The following is a 19,624-nucleotide window of genomic DNA, read 5'->3' as shown; positions in this document are numbered from 1 at the left end:
CCTTCTGGTCAGGTTCCTTTGCTTACAGGCTGCAGTTGTGGTACATGCTGCTCCCACAGTGACACACACAGCAGGCACTCAATAAATGCCTGCCACATGAGTGGTGCATAAAAGTGCACTGCCTGTTCCAGGACAGGAGAGTAGACTTGCAAAGTGAGGCCGAGAGGCACAGTGGCTTCTCTTATAAGGCCGCAACCAGCGCTACTTAATTCTCCCATTTCTGTCTACCCCAGGGACACAGCTGGACCAAGCTCCATCATCTCCCTCCCCAGAGTTCTCTCCATGATGTCCTAATAGGGTCCCTGATTTTACTATGCTACTATGCCACCCACAACCAACACTCCATAGCAGCCAGGGTGATCTCAGAACAAGGGGTGCCAGGAACCAGCAGCAGTAGGAAAAGATTCAGGTGAGTGTCAGCACCAAAGTGACTTCACACACAGGAGACAACTAAGACCAAAGGCCTGTTCCTTGCAGTTAAAGCAGGAGTCTGAATGAGGGAAGGCAATGCCACCAAGTCCATATCTGAATCTGACCACACTTCCAGATCCATCCACCAACTCACAGGAAATGCAGAGGAACATGCGAAAGGGACGCTGGGAACACTGTCTTATAAGATAGTTTGCTTTCGTTTTGTATTGCTTCATTATTATGATAGCAATGAATTAGAGATATTTAAGATTCAATAATCTCCGGCTAATTTTGTATGTTGCAAATTTTCCATAATAAAAAGAATTTTTTTTTCTGTAGTATTGTTTTTTGATTTGGAATCTCAAATATCCCTAAATATAGGAGGGAGGGAAAGAACGGGTAGAGACAGAGGGATTGGCCCAGGGTGAGGGAGTCAAGCTATTCCACAGGAGTTTGGGTCACGTTGTCAAGTTGTTTTTTGTTTTTTTTTTGTTTTTTTTTTTTTTTTTTAAGTGAACTTTTATCTGGTTTTCTAAATCTCAGTGAAAATACTCACCTTACACCCAGAAGTGACAGGATGCAGTGCAGTCTGCCACCAGAGTCAGCCACACACTACCTGTGATTGTCTGTGAAAGATAAGTACAGAATGCAAGTCAGAGTTTACAAACCTTTCAAGGTATCTGGCATGGTGACCAATGTCTGTGGAGTTTAACAAGAGAATGGGCTTCCATTTTCTATACTTTCATTTTTTTTATAATTAATTTTCAGTGAATCTTAGCCCATGGGAGATTAATGTTTTAAAAACAGACATCTAGCCTTTCTCCATAAAGAGTTTGAGAATGTCGCAGCCAAGAAATTAATCTCCTGGAGACCCCGAACCTGTCAGCTTGGGTGGCTTACCAGAAAGTCCAGGACAAAGCTTTCCTGTTCCTGTTTATAGTGTGAGTACCTCCTGCAGACAAGCACAGGTAAGAGGGGAGGAGCTCTGCCAAGCGCAGTTGATTTGAAAATCCATGTTCGACTGCAAGCCACCTCCAAGGAACACCAGCAAGGCCCAGGGTGTGGGCCAAGTGCCCGTTCTGGTCAGGGACCTTCGCAGCTGCGGTCAGCCAGCCGGCCTGTCAACTTTCACATACAAGCCCGCTGCCATTTTCCTTTCAAACTTCTAGATCAGTTTAACCAAAGAAAGTCCTAAGACCACAAGGTCAACTAGAAATTGCTCCATCACTAATGGGCAGAAATAAATCAGGAACTGGGGCTCATGCATGACATCAGTCAGCACCCATGGCCCCTGGTTTCCAGAGTGGGCCCTGAAAGTGGTGTCACTGTTCTGTGATAAGCAAAACCAAAATACAAACTTATAAAATAAACTCATAGGAGTGTGCAGAGTCACTTGCATCTGTCTTATTCACTAGGGATCCACATTCAAGTTCTATTACTTTAGAAGAGAAGTGAAAGTTGCTGATGGTCAAGATCCTTGGGTTGCAGAGAAGGCAGGGTGGCAGAGTTGCAACCAGGCCTGTTTCCTCATCACAAAATGGGAACATGAGAACCCATTTCGTGGTCATTTTTTTTTTAAGAAGTAAAAGGAAATAAGAGCTAGTAACACACTTTGAAAAATTAAAAGGGCAAAACTAAAAGAACTCGGTGATGTTATCAAGTTCACAGCATGGCCCGAGTTCCATCCTTCCTCTCCTCTTCAGTCAGCCCCACTTGTCCATTTCCTCCTTGATGAAGTGTACCATGTTGGGTTTTTTTTTTTCTTTTTTCTTTTACAGACTGCATTTTGATACGTTGTACACAAATGGGGTACAACTTTTCATTTCTATGGTTGTACACAATGTAGATTCACCAATTTTTAAAAAATGTTTTTTCCCACATTTTTTATTGGTGAATTACATGTTGTACATACTGAGGGATTTGTTTGTTGTTCCATATTTGTACATGCATGCAGATAATAACAATTTGGCCAAAATATTCCTCAGAATGCGATGCTACAGCTATAAATAACAACAATAGTAGCAACGACAACAGATTCAGGCAAGTATCATTGATCAAAAAACACCACTGACCCAGCTGCACTGCCCAGAATGGAGCTCCCTGAAATCTCGGGTGATTCCCCAATAGCCCTGAGGTTGACCTGTCACCAGTTTACTGATGGTACTTTGACAGAACAACCGTGGTACTTGCTTCCCCTGTGTTTCTGGATATTCTTTAAAGTCCCAATATGACAACAATGAAGGTGAAAATCCTGGCAAGTACCCAAGGGACAGGGCACAGGAACCACAGTCATGAACAGGACACACAGGTTGTGACCTCACAGGGTTTGGTCCTAGGAACTGGCAGGAGTGGCATTAATACTTGTTTACCACTGTGATCAGCGTCTGTGTGCTTTCCTGGGCTCGCTCCTCCTACTGGAACAGACAGAATGTTTGCAGTTTCTGACCCTGCTAGGAACAGTGGGTGCCAGATCTGGGTGTGGCTTCAGGGTCTCTAACTCGGAGTAGGCATTAAGTTGACTCTGCCAAGTCCAAGCAGCTGGAGCAGAACAGGAGGCAGGGGGACACCAAGGGCCAGGGTGCTCTAAGGGCTCCTTCCCCAGTTCCAGCCAGCTCCAGGGGCCCCTGGGACGCAACTGGTATTTGCCAGAAACGGCTCCCTCTTCAGGAGACAATGAATCCACTGTTGACTGCCCAGGGCCTTGATTAATATTTGCAAAAGAATGAAGTGGAAAATTCCACCTGTGTGGGTGGAGACTGGACCCAGGACATGTCAACAACCCACATGGCCTTGTCCTCTCAGGGATGGATCCAGCAGAGCAACAAAGATCCAAGCAGCAGGGACAGAATCTGGGGACAGTCATTCCTCTCCAATCTGAGGGAAATTCCCTATTTGAGTCAGAGATATTAGAAACTTTGAAAAATCATCCCACACCTCCCCCCATAAATCTACAAAGCAAGTTTAACCCTTCTGACTTGCTTTCCTGTCTCTTATTTCTTCAGAGTCTCCTAACAGTCCTGCGAGGGAGGCAAAGCTGATATCAGCCTGTGTTACGGATGGATGGGGAAACTGAGGCTCCAAGAGCGTCAGTCAAGGCCACAGATGGTGAGTGAGTCACAGAGCCAGGCAGTCTGGAGGCCAGGAGTCCTGACTCCAGTGGGGACATACAGCCTCCTGGGGTCTGGGTGAGGGGGGATGCACAGGCACACAGCAGTCCTCCAGGCTGGGTGGGGGACACAACATCCTGTTGGAGGGCCCTCTTCAACTCTCCTTCCACTCCCCACCGCACAGCCCTGCCCAGAGGGTGAGCTGTAGGCACATCCCAGAAGCCCCAGGGCCATGCTTGTCACATGGGCCTGAGACAGGAGGGAAGTGCTCAGCTGCAACTGGAGTCCACCCAGCACCCTGCCGGGAACCCCTCCCGGCCCTACCCACATTCTCCTCTTCTCCGTTGCCTTCCAGTTCCTTCCCCTGGAGAAGGAATCTCTCCCACCCCTTTCTCAAAACAAAACCACCCCCTTGCCCACTCCTATTCTGAGCCCACTTCCTCCTGAGCCTGACCTTACCAAGCCAGGCCAGGCGACTCTGAACTCAGTGCCCACGTGACCCCAAGAGCTCATGCCAGGTATTCCTGGGGCAGCTCCTTCTAGTCCTCACCCTCCCACTCCAGTGGGGGTGCTCTCCTCCTCACTGCCCCTGGAAATGGCTGATTTGAGAGCAGGCTCCAGGCCTGACCTGGGCATCCCCATATCCCCGAGCTCCCCACAGTAGGGCCTGCTCTGGTGCAGGCTGTAAGGTCAGCAGAGCTTGGAGCCTGGTTAGAGTGCAGGGGCTGGGCTATTCATGGAGTGAGCGCCTTGAAGAGCTGCTGCCTCACTGGCCTCAGAGGGGCTGGCTCCTGCCTGCTCTGCACAGGTGGCCTTGCACAAACTGGAAGTTGACCACCATATAAAAGTCTGGTGGTTCCCTGGCTCCGTGGGACAAAGTGCACTGGCTTCTGCAGCTGCCCTTGAACACACCTCTCCCCGCACTCATCCTCGTCTGAGAGCACTCATGCATTGTTCACCTTTGCACCCTGCTACCAGGCAGGTGTTTGCTAAACACAAAGACTGCTATTAGAGCCAGAAAGCTCAGAGACCACAGGGCCCAAAGTTACTCACAAAGGTTGAATGAGTGGCAGATGGTGGTCCAGCCCTGGGCATGAGTGAGGCCACAATCTCATTCACCTGAGTGACCCTCCTTGGTCAGGAATCAGGTCAATCCTCTGGAAACATCTCCTGCAACCCTGTGTGTACACACGTCAGAGCCCCCAACTGACCTTGAGGCTGGGGACTGGACCTTTTTCTGTGCAAGCAGAAATGGGAACCTTCAACTGAGCTTGGAGGGTCAAGACCAGCTCAAAGTAGGTCCTCAGCAAACACACGTTGATTCAATACAACCTCTCACCAGCTGACAAATCTTCCACAAACCTCAGCTTCTCTCGAGTAAACTGGAGCAAATTCAGCCCATAAGCCTGAGACCCTGAGTTAACCCCAATCTTGTTTGCAAATGAGGGGGCTGAGGCATCCGAGTTCCAGGCCAGGGGACTACTATTGTTAGCCCAACTGATTTTCAACCCTCCCCCAAAACACTGTATTAAAAGAATGGTGGTCCCTGGGTCACCCACCCCAGAAATAGGCGGGTGGAGTTGCTGCTAAATCTAGACTTTGGCCCGGTTGGGCTCTGCAATCCCAATCTCATTTAGGCAGTATTGACAGACCCTGAGCACAAACTGGGGAACCATATTTCCAAACCCACAATGTTGAAGCTTCAGCTTCTGGGGCCTCAAGTGTTACAATCAGACCTCATTTTGTGGAGATACACACTGACCAGAAAACCGGAGGTGCCGGGAGTAGAGATTCCTATCACCGTTATCGCTAAGTTCCTGCTGAGCTCTAGCTCCCCGAAGTCAATGAGGCTTCAGGGACCGCGTCCCACCACTTTTCCTTCTGGGGCTCTGCAGCTGGGTAAAGGGAGCTCGAGTCTCCGCGTCCAGCAGAGGCCTCCTGTCCCACTCCTCCGCCTGGAGGCTCCGTGGGGACCGGCGCCACCATGGGTTGGGTAGGCAGAGGATCGGAGCGCGTTGCCCACTACTTACCTGGCAGCTGCGTCCCGGTGCCGGGGCAGTTGGCGGCCGCGGAGTAGGAGCGACCAGCTACCACCAGGCCACTGTTCAGCTACGCTTTAACTGGCGGCACCGGCTCAGCTCGCGCTCTCGGCGTCTGGAAGGGTCTCGTGGGCGGCTCCCGGCTGTGGGCCTCGGGACTGGACCCCGCGGACGGGCGGGGAGCACGGGGCGCAGACGTGGTGCGGTCGCAGCATCGGCTCAGTGCGCGCACGTGTGCGCTGGGCAGCACGGCTCCGGCTGCTCGGCTCTGCCCACCAAGGGGCCCGAGCTGTTGGGACCCCGCCCAGCCGCACAAGCCCCACAGGTTAGGGCGCTGCGCCTTCAGCCACCCTAGGCGGCTGGGCGACCAGGAGGCCAGAGGGAGGGCGCCGGGGAGGCGGAGTCCGGGAGGACTGCCCCAGTCGCCGGGATAAGAGCGCGGCTGGAGGCTGTCCCGAGTCCGGCGTGTTGGTGGGCGGTGGCCAGGTCATGTTGCTTGTGCTGCTGAGCCTGGCCGCGCTATGCAGGAGTGCCATGCCTGGAGAGCCGGTAAGGCCCCGCCCGCATCCCTTTCCTAGACTGCCTCTTGAGCCTGGACCCTGACCGCGTCGGGGCTGCCAGCCCGCGCTGCTAAAGCTGACCGCTCTGTGGAGGGGCAGGTCTGCACTCCCTGGGGTAGCCCCGATGGGCCTCAGACCTCCACTGGCTCGCTGTTTTCAGCCCAGCCAGCACTGGGCATCAGGCTGCTTGGGTCAGGGACGTGGGAATCCAGATAGACTTGGTCACAAATGCCACCATGGACTCTTGATTCAGTCTTTTACGCTCACCTAGCCTCCATATCCTCATCGGTTTAAAAAAAAAAAAAAAAGGAGTGGTGTAGTATCTAACTAGTCCTTGTAACCTGCAAAGCAGCAGTAAAGAGCCTCTCTATTAATGAGTAGGCACCCATTTTTGCTTGCCATCTGCCCATCTGTGGTGCCACAAGAACTGCTTCTCCATTACCACTGGCATGCTCCCCACTCCCCTTGATACTGGGATTAAACCCAGGGATGCTAAGCTACATCCCCAGTCCCCCTCTACCCCTTTTATTAAACTTTTATTTTGAGACAGAGTCTCACTAAGTTGCTGAGGCTAGACTGGAACTTGTGATCCTCCTATCTCGGCCTCCCAAGTCTCTGGGATTATAGGCATGTGCCACCACAGCCTGCTGCTTGCTTTTTCTTTTCTCCTTTCTCCTTTGTTGATTCGTGATTTTCTTTCCTGGGTGTCTTGAATGAGCGAAGGAATCTTCTGGGTCACTAAAGCAAAAACTTATCCCCCAAACCACATTCAAAACCAATCTCTGTGCTGTTAGCACAGCAAATAGCGTAAAAGAGTGGTGGTTACTTATTGATGGTTGTGGACACCATCCATTGTATCCTGACTCCTTCTGCTACTATCGGAGTCTTTTGTTCTGAGGTCCCCTCTGGCTTTTTCCAGTGGGCAAGAATTCATTACCTTTGTGGCAGTTGCTGTAAGGCCAACAGTTTGAACTCCATCAAGTTTAGAGCTATTGCTCTGCTTCTTCCTAAAACTTGCTTCACTAGCTCTTTGACAAGACTTCAGTTTCCAGTATGGTGGCTTATTTGTTTAAAAAGAATGTCTGATGATATCCTTCCTGAATTCAATTTCACAAAGACAAAGGGATAATTGACAACTTCACCGAAACCTAAATTACTCAAATCCTCAAAAGTCTTCTTGTCTTGTTTTACAAGGTGCTGGGAAATGTGGAGGTTTAGAGGGATTGGATTTCAGACCCGGTGAATTTATCTCATTGAGTCTCCTCACTGGAACTCGCTCCTGCCTGAAGTTAAATATTTTAGATTGAGCTTATAATTCCAAAAACAAAATATTAAATATTTCTTAAGACGAGACATGAAGAGTTAACTTCAAAGGGTCTCTCACCGATCTATTTTGGACATTGATGATATGTATTTGCTTTTTTGAAATCTCTTTAAAAAACACAACAGGATGAAGTGACAGTTGTTTATGGTTTTCTAAATAGCTCAAATGAGTTCTTCTGTATTAGAAGAGAAATATGTGAAAGAGCCTGGGAAAGGTATTGTAGACTGCATTCATTGCTTTCTTCTGTTCATCTTCTTAGCACAGCCAATCCTGACCCTGGGGAAACACAAATACTCCAGATCATCCTGAAAAGCTGAGAGTTAAGCACTGAAGTATGAAGGGACCTCACGATGGTCCAGAGTCATCCCTGGCTAGAAGCAGGAAAGGCTAATGCCCAGAAACCCACTCTGGGTTTTCAAGTGAGGTGATGAATTGGCCAGAGGGGCAGGCATACTGATGGCTTAATCCATGGTCCATTCATAGCTTAGTTTTCCCCGAGCTGTGAAGCACAACAAGCTCATCTTTACTTTGAAAGTTAGTCACTTATGTATACCCTTAAGAAAAAAGACAGTGCTTTGTCCGACATGGTAAAGGAAGACTTGTGGTTTACTGGCTTCGACATGACCCTTGGTTTCTTTTTCTCTTGCAGACTATTCAGTGTGGCTCTGAAAATGGTAGGTGCCTTAGGGAATGGTTATTTCAGGCATTATACTCAAAGCACAGTCAAACCTTAAGAGGGCCTGGATCCAGGCAGTGAGTGGGTCTCTGGAGACCAGGTGCAGGGTGAACCTGTTAGCTGGTGTAGAGGAAGTTCTCAAGGTAGAACTCTGGGGGGAATACAGAAGTGTTTGAGATGGGTGGGCCTCCTGGCCAGTCAGGTGGGATAGCAGGGTATATAGCATGCAAGGTGGAAAGCAATGCCTGCCACCCTGCAAAAAGAGATCAAGTGCCTGGGAGGGAGATCACTTATAATTAGGACGAGGAAGAAATGTTTTATAGAATAGGTGCTTGAGAGGCTAACATTGAAGAATGGATGGGCTTCTGCCCAAGAAATGTGAATAGGGAGGGTGAGCTGGAGGAGAGATGGCAGCAGCAGCAAAGGCTAGGGGCTGGGTACATGGGATGGTGTGCTCCAGCTGGCTGGAGTCCTCGGCTGAGGCACAGGGAAGGCAGAACTGACTCAAATGAACATGTCAATGCACCAAACATGTACACACACCTGAAGTGGCCCCAGGTGCTCTGTAGTTTGAGTGCAGGAGGCTGAGAGCATTAATCTCAGGTCAGCATCGCCTCATCTATAAATTGGCCAGCACCCAGAAATGTTTGGCTTACCCAGCAGGAAGAGTTAACAAATTGTGAATGGGTGGTGGATCAGGGTGACTCTGTTAGAGGAGACGGAATCAGACCGAGCAGGGAAGAGGAGTGTCAATGGGAAATCTTGCCTTTTCCCAGGGCCATCTCCAGAGTGGATGATCCAACACAATCTGACCCCAGGAGACTTGAGGGACCTCCGAGTGGGACTTGCTAAAACTAGTGTTGCAACAGAGGACTATTCAATTTTGATGAACATAAGCTGGATGCTCCGGGCAGATGGTATGTTTGCACCAAAGATAAGTCCTGAAGTGTCTACTAAAGCAGAAATATCAGGCAGTATGACCCATTAACCCCTCCTAGGCATACCCAACAAAAATACATACATGTAAAAAAAATACATACATGTGGGCTGGGGATATAGCTCAGTTGGTAGAGTGCTTGCCTCGCATGCACAAGGTCCTGGGTTCAATCCCTAGCACCACACACACACACACACACACACACACACACACAAATACATACATGCATGTATCAAAAGCCACTTATTAGGATGTTCCCAGCGGCACTAGTCATGAGAGCCAAAAGCACTCAAATGTCCAATGGAAGAATGGAATCCAAGACAGCAGTGGGAATAAACAATCTGTTACTACACACAATATAGATGTCACAAACATAAGAAGCCAGGTTATGAAGAGTTCATGCACTGATATCTATATTCATGCTTAGTTGTACAGCACCATGATACTTCCTAAAAGAGGGCAAAATGAATGTAGTGGTTAGAAGTCGGGATGGTGGTTACTTTGGGGGTCGGGTGACTGAAAGGAAGCATGACGGGCACTCCTGGGGGGGTGGGTTTCTTGACCTGAACTGGCTACATGAATGGGCAGTCATCACGTGGTACACTGACGACCTATCTCTATTTATGGAAGAAGATGGGTTAAACCCAGTTTAGGAAAAGGTAGGTTACCTTTTCTACTTCCCAAATAATATTGTGAAAGTTCTGGCATTTCCCCTAGATTACATTCCAAGGTAACTGGCAGATTCTTAGGATGAGCTAATTCCAGGATCCACCCAGGATCTCAGTGCCCATGTTTGTGGTTTCCATCTGATAAATTAGTTAAATTTGATGCAGCCAAAAATCCATGAGTGACAGCCACTGAGAGGTAGGTCAACTATTCCCCCCAGAGGTTTTCAGAGAGGTTGGGAAGCAGATACAGGAAGTGACCAGGAATTCCTGAAGAGAACTGTGCCCCGTGTGAGTGGGATGGGGGCAGAGAAGACCAGGAGGGAGGCCCTGGCAAGACTCCTCTGAGATGATACACTAAGGCTTTGCCCATCCCTGGCAAAATGAGCTCTTTGTGAGCCTTGTTATGTACACACGTTGGACTTTACAGGAATAAGACTTGCAGAGGCAGGAATGGGAGGAAAGGACATACCATGGAGAAGAGTCAGTGTGGAAAAAGAAGCAGGCAGAACAGGCATGGTTTGATGATACTCTTGGAGGGTCTTTGCGGGGTTCCCAATGCAGACCTGTTCAGAACAGCACAGATGTTTAACTAATCACGTATCCCATGAGTTCCCACCTGAGTTTTGAAAGCTAGGCAGAGCTTCTTGAAACTCCCTAAGCCTCACTGACGCCATCTGTATACCAGGGACAGTGGGGCCTACCGTTTGGTGCTATTGTGATTATAGACTAAGATGGAGCATGTAAAATATCTAGCATCCAGTCAGTTATACAGTAAGTGACAAACAACTGTCTCAACTCCCTCTGCAGCCAGCATCCGCTTGTTGAAGGCCACCAAGATCTGCGTGACGGGCAAAAACAACTTCCAGTCATATGCCTGTGTGAGGTGCAACTACACAGAGGCCTTCCAGAGTCAGACCAGACCCTCTGGCGGCAAAGTAAGCACTTTGAGGGATGCGACTGATAGCGGAGCATAGACAATGTGCTGCACCAATAGGCTGGTGAGCAGCTGTGACACAGAGCAGGACACCTGGGTCTAAGTCCCAGTTTGAGCCACTTCTGTACATTGGGCAAGACAACATCTCTGGGCCTCAGTTTCTACTTCAGCAAAGTGAGGGGACTTAAATTATATCCTGGCTCTAAAATCTTACTTTTCTGATTGTATGAGTCACACCAGCAGACGGTGTGGCACTCATTCCTAAGCAGACATTGGCTGCAGACACAAGTTTCAGCAGAAGGGTAAGGGATGAAAGTGGAAGTGGAAAGGGCAGTACGCAGGTGCTGTTCCAGCACTGCGCTGCGTCAGGGCCTCAGACTTCTCGCTCTGCCTTCCAGTGGACCTTCTCCTATGTTGGCTTTCCTGTGGAGCTGAGCACGCTCTATCTCATCGGGGCTCATAACATCCCCAATGCAAATATGAATGAAGACAGTCCTTCTTTGTCTGTGAACTTCACCTCACCAGGTAATTTTCCTCAACTCCTCAGTTATTCTGTCTTGCTGGGACACCTGCTTTGATTCAGTCTCCAGGGAACCATGGGTGAGACGTTGACCTTGCAAGATCTCAGTTTCCTCATCTGTGATATAGACAGAGTTGTAACTGTTCCTCCCTCACAGAGTGGCCAGGGTTAAATCAGGTAAAATAAAGGGAAAAACCCATTTCTGTGGTGGGTTGAGTGCTTGATGGGAGTCATCCCAGCAAGCCTCCCAACAAACCCAAGCTTGGGAAAGTCCCATCTTAGATATGATGAGACCAAGAGGTTAAGTCACTTGTGCTGGGCTGTGCACACAGGAAAAGTGAAGGTGATGTTCAAACCCGCACTTCTTGATTGATGCACATCAGCTGTCCATGGTGTTTCTGGTGCCATGCCATTTACTGCACAGAAGTTCCCATCTTCCTTGATGAGACCAAACTTCATTTTGTAATTGACTGACTGCAGTACTTGGGGCTGGAATCCAGGGGTGCTCTACCACTGAGCAAAAGCCTTGGCTGGCCTTCAACTTGGAATCCTCCTGCCTCAGCCTCCTGAGTTGCTCAGATTATAGGCCACAGCACCTAGCTTTGTTTTGTTTTTAAATAAGCTTCTTTATTTTGGAATCATTTTAGATTTATAGAAAAGTTGCAAATATAGAACCGAGAGTTCTTACCTCTCACCCAGTTTCTTCTGTCGTTACCATCTTAACGGTACCAGGGTACCTTAGTCAAAATTGAGAAACCAACATTAGTACATTTTTATTAACTCCAAACTATTTGGATTTTGCACACTTTTTCATTAATATCTTCTTTCTGTTTAGTCACTTTTAGTCCCTGTCACTTTAGTCTCCTCTGGTGAGTCTGTTTTTCTCATGACCTTGACAGTCTTGAGCCAAGCATCCTGTAGAATGTCCTCTGATTAGATTTGATGTTTGTGGGCTGGGGATATAGCTCAGTTGGTAGGGTGCTTGCCTTGCAAGCACGAGGCCCTGGGTTCAATCCCCAGCACCGCCAAAAAAAAAAAAAAAAAAAAAGAAAATTGGTGAGATTTGATGTTTGTCTCATGATTAGACTGGGGATATGGTTTGAGGAAGAATTCTGTAGAAATACTGGGCCCTTCTCATCTCATCACATCCTAAAGGAGTACATGACATCTGCCCATCACTGAGGTTTACTTTCATTAAGTGGTTCCAACTAAGCTTCCGAGTATGTTAAGCTTGCTGTCTGGAAGGGGCAGAATTTACATACATTACCAAACCTTGTTTTTAGACATGGTGACTTTCCAAGTGTTCTCTTGGGGATTGTTGAAACTCTTTCGATAAAGGTTCTATTGAAGACTGGTTACCATTCTATGAACAGATGATTTTTGTCAGGGTCGATTTCCTATCTCACTTGTATCAGGAATGTTTTGGCAATTTGTTATAGGTGTGATATGTATGCATGTGCTTGCACTTGTTGACAAGGGAGTAGAACTGATGCCTTTTGTAAAGTGTAACAGGTTTCATTCATATTTCCAGGCTGCCTAGACCACATAATGAAATACAAAAAAAAGTGTATCAAGGCAGGTAAGTAAACACAGCACTCTGCTTTTATTATTTCAAGATACTGGTAACTCGAGCCAGCACAGCTCTATCCATTCTTTTACGGAGGAAGAAACCAAGGCTCCAAGTGGGGAGGTATGCACTCAAGTTGCTTGGTGAAGGTGGAAGCGGCCAGGGCTCCTGATGCCTTGCCCACTGGGGCAGGAAGCCTATTCAGGGAAAGATGGATTCTTAGTAAAGATTTATGTAGTGGAAGAGTCGCACAAAGCCAACTCCACCACTTGGTTAAACTAACATTTTAGCCCAAACCACACTTACAGTGGTGCTAATCAAAGGCCTTTCCTGATACTAAGGGAGCTCTGAGTCCTTTCACCTGCTCACTGTTACCACTGACCTACGGCTGTGGGAAGCCTGAGGACCTTCCATTTGGATTAGCAAACATTTAGGGTGGGAGTGCGTTAGTCTAATAACCTAGAAGCATGCTCTCAACCTGTGTTCTCAAAGAGGATCACTCTGCCACGCTAGAGCATTAGAACCCTGTCACTTGAATTGTGGAATAGTCCCTCTAGGATCATCAGTTCAAAGTGCCCAACTTCCAGGGGTTTTTGTTTATTTCTGGGCAGTACAGTCTTGGGATGTTAGTAAGGGCAGTGGTATTTGGAGATCCGTCTCAATCTTTTAGGTACCCTTCACCCCAGGAAGCATCCCTGCGCACCATCAGACTAAGCTACAAATGCTGTTCTGTTAGAGGCAGCCCTGGAGCACGGGCTTCCCCTCCTGCCTCCTGGACAGAGAGATTTGTAGGAATGTGGGTTGGGGGCTTGGGGAAGTGAGGTCTGAGGGCCTGGAAATCAGTCCTAGAATAAAAGACAGTTTCAAGTCAGGGCCTGAAATGGTCTCTTAGGTGGGGAAGATAATTCACACTATCACGTATCATGTTCATGGAAATCAACCTAGACCTTATTTGCAAGTCACCTCAATGGAACAATTGACTTTTTCTGACACAGTACACCTGTGAGGTATCCTCCAGGCTGAGGTACTTTCTTCTGTGTTCAGTAAAGCAAGGAGAATGCAGTGATGGATGGAGCAACTAGAACAGTGTCCTTGTCTAGTGTCCTTGTCCTTGTATTGCAGTCCTGATCCTGAATTCACTCACTCACTCCATGATCTTAGATATGTCTCCCAACCTGTGGCTCCTCCTCCCATTCTGAGGAGAAAATACTGGCCCTAGCCCATAAATCAAATAGAGGCTGAGAACAGAAGCTAGTAGAAATCAATCCTTGCCTCCTACCACTCTTTAGCAAAACAGTGGCATGGGGTTCCCTAAACTTTCTTGGACTGTAGGTACTCTGAAACTGGAAGCAAGTTTAAAAGTACCCAGTGTAGTGGCGACATTATCACTTGGGTGTCTGCCTGAGAACTCGGGTTTCTCTTTTTAGTAAAGCCCTTTGGGGACTTAACAAGGAAGGGTTATTAGCAAGTTCATCCACGTGGTTTTCTCTCAACCCTTAGGAAGTCTGTGGGATCCCAACATCACTGCTTGTAAGAAGAATGAGAAGATGGTTGAAGTGAATTTTACAACCAGTTCCCTTGGAAAAACATATATGGTTCTTATCCAACAGAACTCTGTAATTGGGTATTCTCAAGTGTTTGAGGTACTTTTATCCTTGGTCCCCTTGTCATCACCCCATCCTCAACCTCTAGCTTCCTTACCTTGTTGAAGGAAAAAGTATAGTTTAGGATTCCCTGAAGAGAAAACTCTTGAGAGAGCAGGGAAATGTCTATTGTCCAAATGTGCTTGGCTACTTTAATTCAACAGATAAAAAAATCCTTGTTGGGTATTTTGGGATATGTTACTATGAATCTAAACCAACCAAAAATAGAAGTCTCCAAAGTATGAAATGAGTCCTTATTCACATAATGAACTGAAAAGTCAGTTTGGGAAGTGGCTTCTTCATTGGCAGTCTTTGGTATGATCACTCATATGACTTTTCTGCACCAGAACGAAACAAAGCGAACTTCGATAGCCATCCAGGTGACTGGGGAAAGTGAAGGTGCTGTGATTCAGGTAAGTTCAGGGAAGACTGTTTTACCACCAGGTGCTTTTGTGAGCCTTTTTAAGGGTGAATCGGTTCTCTCAAATTCGCTCCTGCCCAAAGTCCTGCATCTAGTGACGTTAAAGGGGATCCATGGTGCAGGCTTCACAGTGGTTAGGTCAGGAAGCTGATCCTGGAGCTACAGTCCCTTTTGCTTTCATTAGTGGCTGCTGACTGTCCAGATTGCTATTGCTTTTACTTCCATTTTCTGTATTATGGAGGATTTGAAGTTGGAAGGTTTGAGTTCCAGATCAGTGTATGTATGAACACTGGAAAGTGACTACCTGTCCTCTTGGGGTCTCAGCTGACCCCGCTGGAAACAGCAAGTTGGATGCGTAGATGCTGATCTCTTATAGCTGTTGACTTCAGATGTGGGGACACAGCCTCACTGGAGAGAGGAAGGAGCTTTTATTCTATTCTTTATTTTTGTGAAGGTAGTGCTCAAACTGGCCAGCGGGAGCATACCCCTCACAGCTTATGACTGTGCCCCTCTTCTGGGGAACTACGCGGACTTTCCCAGGCAAGGGACTTCCCTGACTGAGGTTAATATGAGCCCTACTGCTCAGCTGTCCTGGAGGAGACATTTGCATATGTATTAGGATGTAACCCAACCCTTTCAGGTAATTAAATCAATAGGAGCCTTAAAGGGTGTTTCCATGTTGGGTCACTGGATTGGATTTCTGGACTTTGCTATACAAGTGTGACCAAGGGAAAAATGTCCATGAAAATGGCAGAGATAGGGTCGGGACCAGAAAAAGAGGGGAGACATGGTGGAGGTAGGAAAAGTGTTGAGATTGTTTGAAGTGTGGTATGAACCTTGAACCTCTGATTTTTCCTCAGGTGACTCCGTATTTCCCTACCTGTGGCACTGACTGTATCCGACACAAAGGGACTGTGGTGCTTTGCCCAAAGATAGTTGTCCCCATCCCTCTGGATAACAGTAAGTGCCTGGTCATTTCACAGGGTAATCAGAGGCCCAGGACATGAGGCCAGCCTCCCTCAATACGGTGTCTGTGGAGAGTCTGAGGGTCCCTGCCTGTGTATGCTGACCTGGGGTACAGTGATGCCAGTGCTGGCCTAGAAAGCCCCAAATCTGAGTGTGGTCTCGAAACTTTACAAAACAGGATATGTGAAACAGTGCAAAATGAATGATCAAAGTGTCACAAGAATCTGCTGAAAAGTCAATGGTGTAAAAGGACTGGGAATGAGAGGGAACATGTATTTCAGGCATTCTGATTCTCTTATCAGTCTCACTGGCCTGAGCCAAGCTGCTACTATGACTTGATGTGGTCACTTGGCCAACATTTGGATAACAAATCAGGAATACTGGCACCAGCAACTGAGAGCCGCATGTTCTGGAGAATGTCTCTCTGAATTTAGAGACAGATGTGTCAGTTTTTTTATTATGGATAGACAAGTGTTCCCGCAAGTAACCCGGGCTGGGTCAAAAGATGGAAGGTGTTATTCTTAAGGATCTTAGCCAAACACAAAGAGGACAGCCTCGGTGCCTAACAGTTGTAACTTCTGTGTTAGGGTGCCTGAGCCTGGGGAACCTCGGTGTTCTTCTGAGGGGATAGCATAATTTCCCATGACTGGCAACAAACAGCTTTTAAATGCCACCTACGTACACTGTATATATAAGCAAGTATACCCAGATAATACTGTTTCCTCAAAACACACAAAACTAAATGTATGCTCAAGTTACCGTAGTGAAATGTTCTGCGTGTTTAAGAAGCAAGAAACCCAAAAGCCTCTGGAGAACTCCGCAGGGCCCACATCTCTGAATCTGAGAGACCTGGGCACTGTGGGAAGACACACTGATGGGCAGATTCCCTACAGATCAGACCCTTGGTTTTAAAGGGATCTAAACTTCTACAGAAAATAGAGTAAAAATCTTAGTTTGCAAATACACAATAAGTTGATTTTATTTTGCTGAAGGTAAGCTTTGTTTTCTCCAGACAGAAGTGTGCTAGGAGGCTGGCTGCCTTTGCTTCTCTCATTGCTGCTGGTGGCCACACAGTGCTGGTGTTTGGGATCTACCTAATGTGGAGGCATGGTAAGGATGTAATTCCCTGAAGATATTTTAATGAGGAAATCACATTTTGAACTTTTTTTCTGGCATTGCTAGGGATCAAACCCAGAGCCTCACACATGTTAGACAAGCACTCTAGAGTGACACCCTGAGTCCCATGTTTTCAACTTTCTAAAAGGAGATTCATTAGAGGCCATCACATTGGCATTTCCCAGGGTTATGATAGCAGTTATTTAATGCCTCAGAGCACTATTACAGAGCCTAAGTAACAGGCTTATAACTAATAAGCTAACAACTGGATCACATCTGCCAGGTTAAAGCAAGGTGAGGACTTGCAGATCTGGTGACTACCTACCACCTATTTCATTTTACCATGGAGATTTCTAAAATACTGAAATGGGCAAAAGATGGCTAGAAACCTACTGCATTTCACCTGTGACAGATGTTCTTTGCTAGTCCTTACTTTTTAAAAAGTTCTAAGACTAAGAACAACATTCACTTGAATTTGTATATTAAAGTCTTTGCCAATTCTGTAACACTGAGTACTTGAACACAGAAATCAAGGAGTTTATATACAATTAGAGCTAGCAGCAGACTCAATAAAGACCCTGCTTCCGTCCTCCACATGGAGAAGAGGAAATGAGTTGCATGCAGTGTTGTACACAAAACAAGATTAATTCCTTGTTCTAAGAAAGCTATGAGAACTTTTACCTCAGGACTACTTACATTTAAAGAATGCTATTTGGACTGTATTAGTTGTAATACTTTGTTTTATAGCCCAGTAGAGGGCAGAAATTCCAGTTAAGTTCCAGAGGCTTAACTTTATCTAACATACAGAAACTCTACCACCTGTAGGTAGAAGATGGTACAAATTACTGCAGAGCTAAACCAACTCAAAATGTGATGTGAAGTGCAGAGGTCGGATACCCTTGTTTATGGGTAAAACACCAGTTACAACCTCCTACCTCAGAGTACCTTAAACCTAAATAATTCCTATGAATTTATTTGAAAAGATAAAGCTTGAGAGGACTAATTTAGAGAGTACGAGTATGCTTCAGGCGCTGTGTCCAAAATGACACCTGAAGCATCATCAGTTAAGGTCCCAGTGCTCCACCGCCGTTCTTAAGTGAAGCATCATTTATCAGAGGTGGTTTTAGACTAACAATGCTTTCCCCTCCTCCCACAGAAAAGATCGAGAACCCTTCCCTTCCTACTACAATGCTACTGCCTCTCATTAAGGTTCTGGTGGTCCACCCATCTGAAATATGTTTCCATCACACAGTTTGTTACTTCACTGAATTTCTTCAAAATAACTGCAGAAGTGAGGTCATCCTTGAAAAGTGGCAGAAAAAGAAAATAGCCGAGATGGGTCCCGTGCAGTGGCTAACCACTCAGAAGAAAGCAGCAGATAAAGTAATCTCCTTCTTTCCAATGATGTCAACGCCATGTGTGATGATTACCTGTGGCCACATTGAGGTGGTCCCACTGAGAACTCTCAAGACCTGTTTCCTCTGGCCTTTAACCTTTCTGCAGTGATCTGAGCAGCCAGACTCATCTGCACAATACATGGTGGTCTACTTCAGAGGGGCTGATCACAGAGACAACTACAGTGCTCTTCATGTCTGCCCCAAGTTCCACCTCATGCAGGATGCCACCGCTCTCCAAACACAACTTCTCCGTGTCACACAGCACGCGACAGTGGGGAAAGGGTTACAGGCCTGACCACAGGCAGCTACTCCTCCTTGTAGCCCAACAAGGGCAAGACAACAAGCCTTCCGACCCAACCAGTTTCTGGAGAGAGCTCTGTGATGACTCTAAAATTCACTACCCAGGCTGCTGGGAAGGCTTATGTATATACACTTGCTTTAGAATCAGAATAGGGAAAATCATAACAGAACACAGGGCTTAGATTAGTCATTAAGAAAATGTTGTGCTGGTAAAATTTTTACAAATGTCACTAATGGAACATTAAAGAATTGAAACTACATATATAATTAAAGCCAAGCCAATTGCATACCATCAAATCAAGGATAGTTATAATTGAAAAATTATTATCTGATAATACTGTGCTAAAGCCAGCTTTCAGCCAAAAGTCCAGTCTTGAATAACCCATGCCTTTAACTATAGTTAGAAGTGTTTAGTTCTGTAACATCTAGGTTCAATTAATGAATTCTAAATTTAAGATCTCACTAATTCACTCAGTAGTTTTCTTGGAGAAAACCCCTCTGTTACACGCAGAAATCCTTATTTTTAAATTAATTTTTTGGTACTGGGGATTGAACCAGGGGTTTTCAATCACTGAGCCACATCCCCAGCCCTTTTTATTTTAAATTCTGACACAGGGTCTTGCTAAGTTGCTCAGAGCCTTGCTAAATTGCCCAGGCTGGCTTTGAACTTACAATCCTCCTGCCTCGGACTCCCGAGCTGCTGGGAGTACAGGTGTGCACTGCCATGCTCGGCATAAATCTTAAAAACAGTAAAATTTGGGAATAATAAACTGGACCCATCTTGGCCAAACCAAATAAAGTAGTATATTTGTAACAACTATAGCATTTGGTATTTGCATGGGACCTTCTCTCTCCAAACTAGATTCATGTCTGGACTCTTGGGCAGGAGCCTGTTAAATGAATACCAAATTACATTCCTGGAAACGTAATGTCTACTTTTGCCTGAAGTTACCTTTCAGAGGTCACTGTCAAAGTTCTTAGTTCCTGTTATTACGTAATTTTTCATGTTTAAAACAAAATTAATTCTTAAGTTGAAAG

The 19,624-nt window shown here is 46.6% G+C and overlaps 2 protein-coding genes and 1 non-coding gene across 5 annotated transcripts in view; 2 read left to right on the top strand and 1 right to left on the bottom strand.

The window, feature by feature from the left end:
* Nucleotides 1–5,945, bottom strand: part of Chdh (choline dehydrogenase) — a 36,477-nt gene extending 30,532 nt beyond the window's left edge. Inside the window, exons 1-3 of one of the 3 annotated variants that reach the window (XM_047530663.1) lie at nucleotides 5,549–5,945; nucleotides 1,312–1,363; nucleotides 968–1,037 (exon numbers count right to left, since the gene is read on the bottom strand). The gene's annotated coding sequence lies outside the window, so the exon portion shown is untranslated. The remainder of the gene's footprint in view (nucleotides 1–967; nucleotides 1,038–1,311; nucleotides 1,364–5,548) is intronic. The other 2 variants (XM_047530662.1, XM_047530664.1) reach the window with 2 other exon arrangements.
* Nucleotides 5,354–19,226, top strand: Il17rb (interleukin 17 receptor B). The gene is given in 15 exon segments (XM_053743311.1): nucleotides 5,354–6,106; nucleotides 8,091–8,115; nucleotides 8,894–9,034; nucleotides 10,530–10,657; nucleotides 11,055–11,181; nucleotides 12,708–12,755; nucleotides 14,244–14,386; nucleotides 14,734–14,799; nucleotides 15,668–15,767; nucleotides 16,786–16,842; nucleotides 16,845–16,883; nucleotides 18,046–18,276; nucleotides 18,279–18,380; nucleotides 18,383–18,418; nucleotides 18,421–19,226. Coding segments are annotated over 15 exon segments (1,464 nt in total). The 5' UTR covers nucleotides 5,354–6,046; the 3' UTR covers nucleotides 18,582–19,226.
* Nucleotides 12,132–12,204, top strand: Trnaa-ugc (transfer RNA alanine (anticodon UGC)). The gene has a single exon. It is a non-coding gene; the product is annotated as a tRNA-Ala (tRNA).
* Nucleotides 19,227–19,624: the final 398 nt, after the last annotated feature.

The sequence above is a fragment of the Sciurus carolinensis genome, chromosome 17 (assembly GCF_902686445.1).
Source record: "Sciurus carolinensis chromosome 17, mSciCar1.2, whole genome shotgun sequence".
Taxonomy (NCBI): Eukaryota; Metazoa; Chordata; class Mammalia; order Rodentia; family Sciuridae; genus Sciurus; species Sciurus carolinensis.
This window is presented reverse-complemented; position numbering and strand designations above follow the sequence as displayed.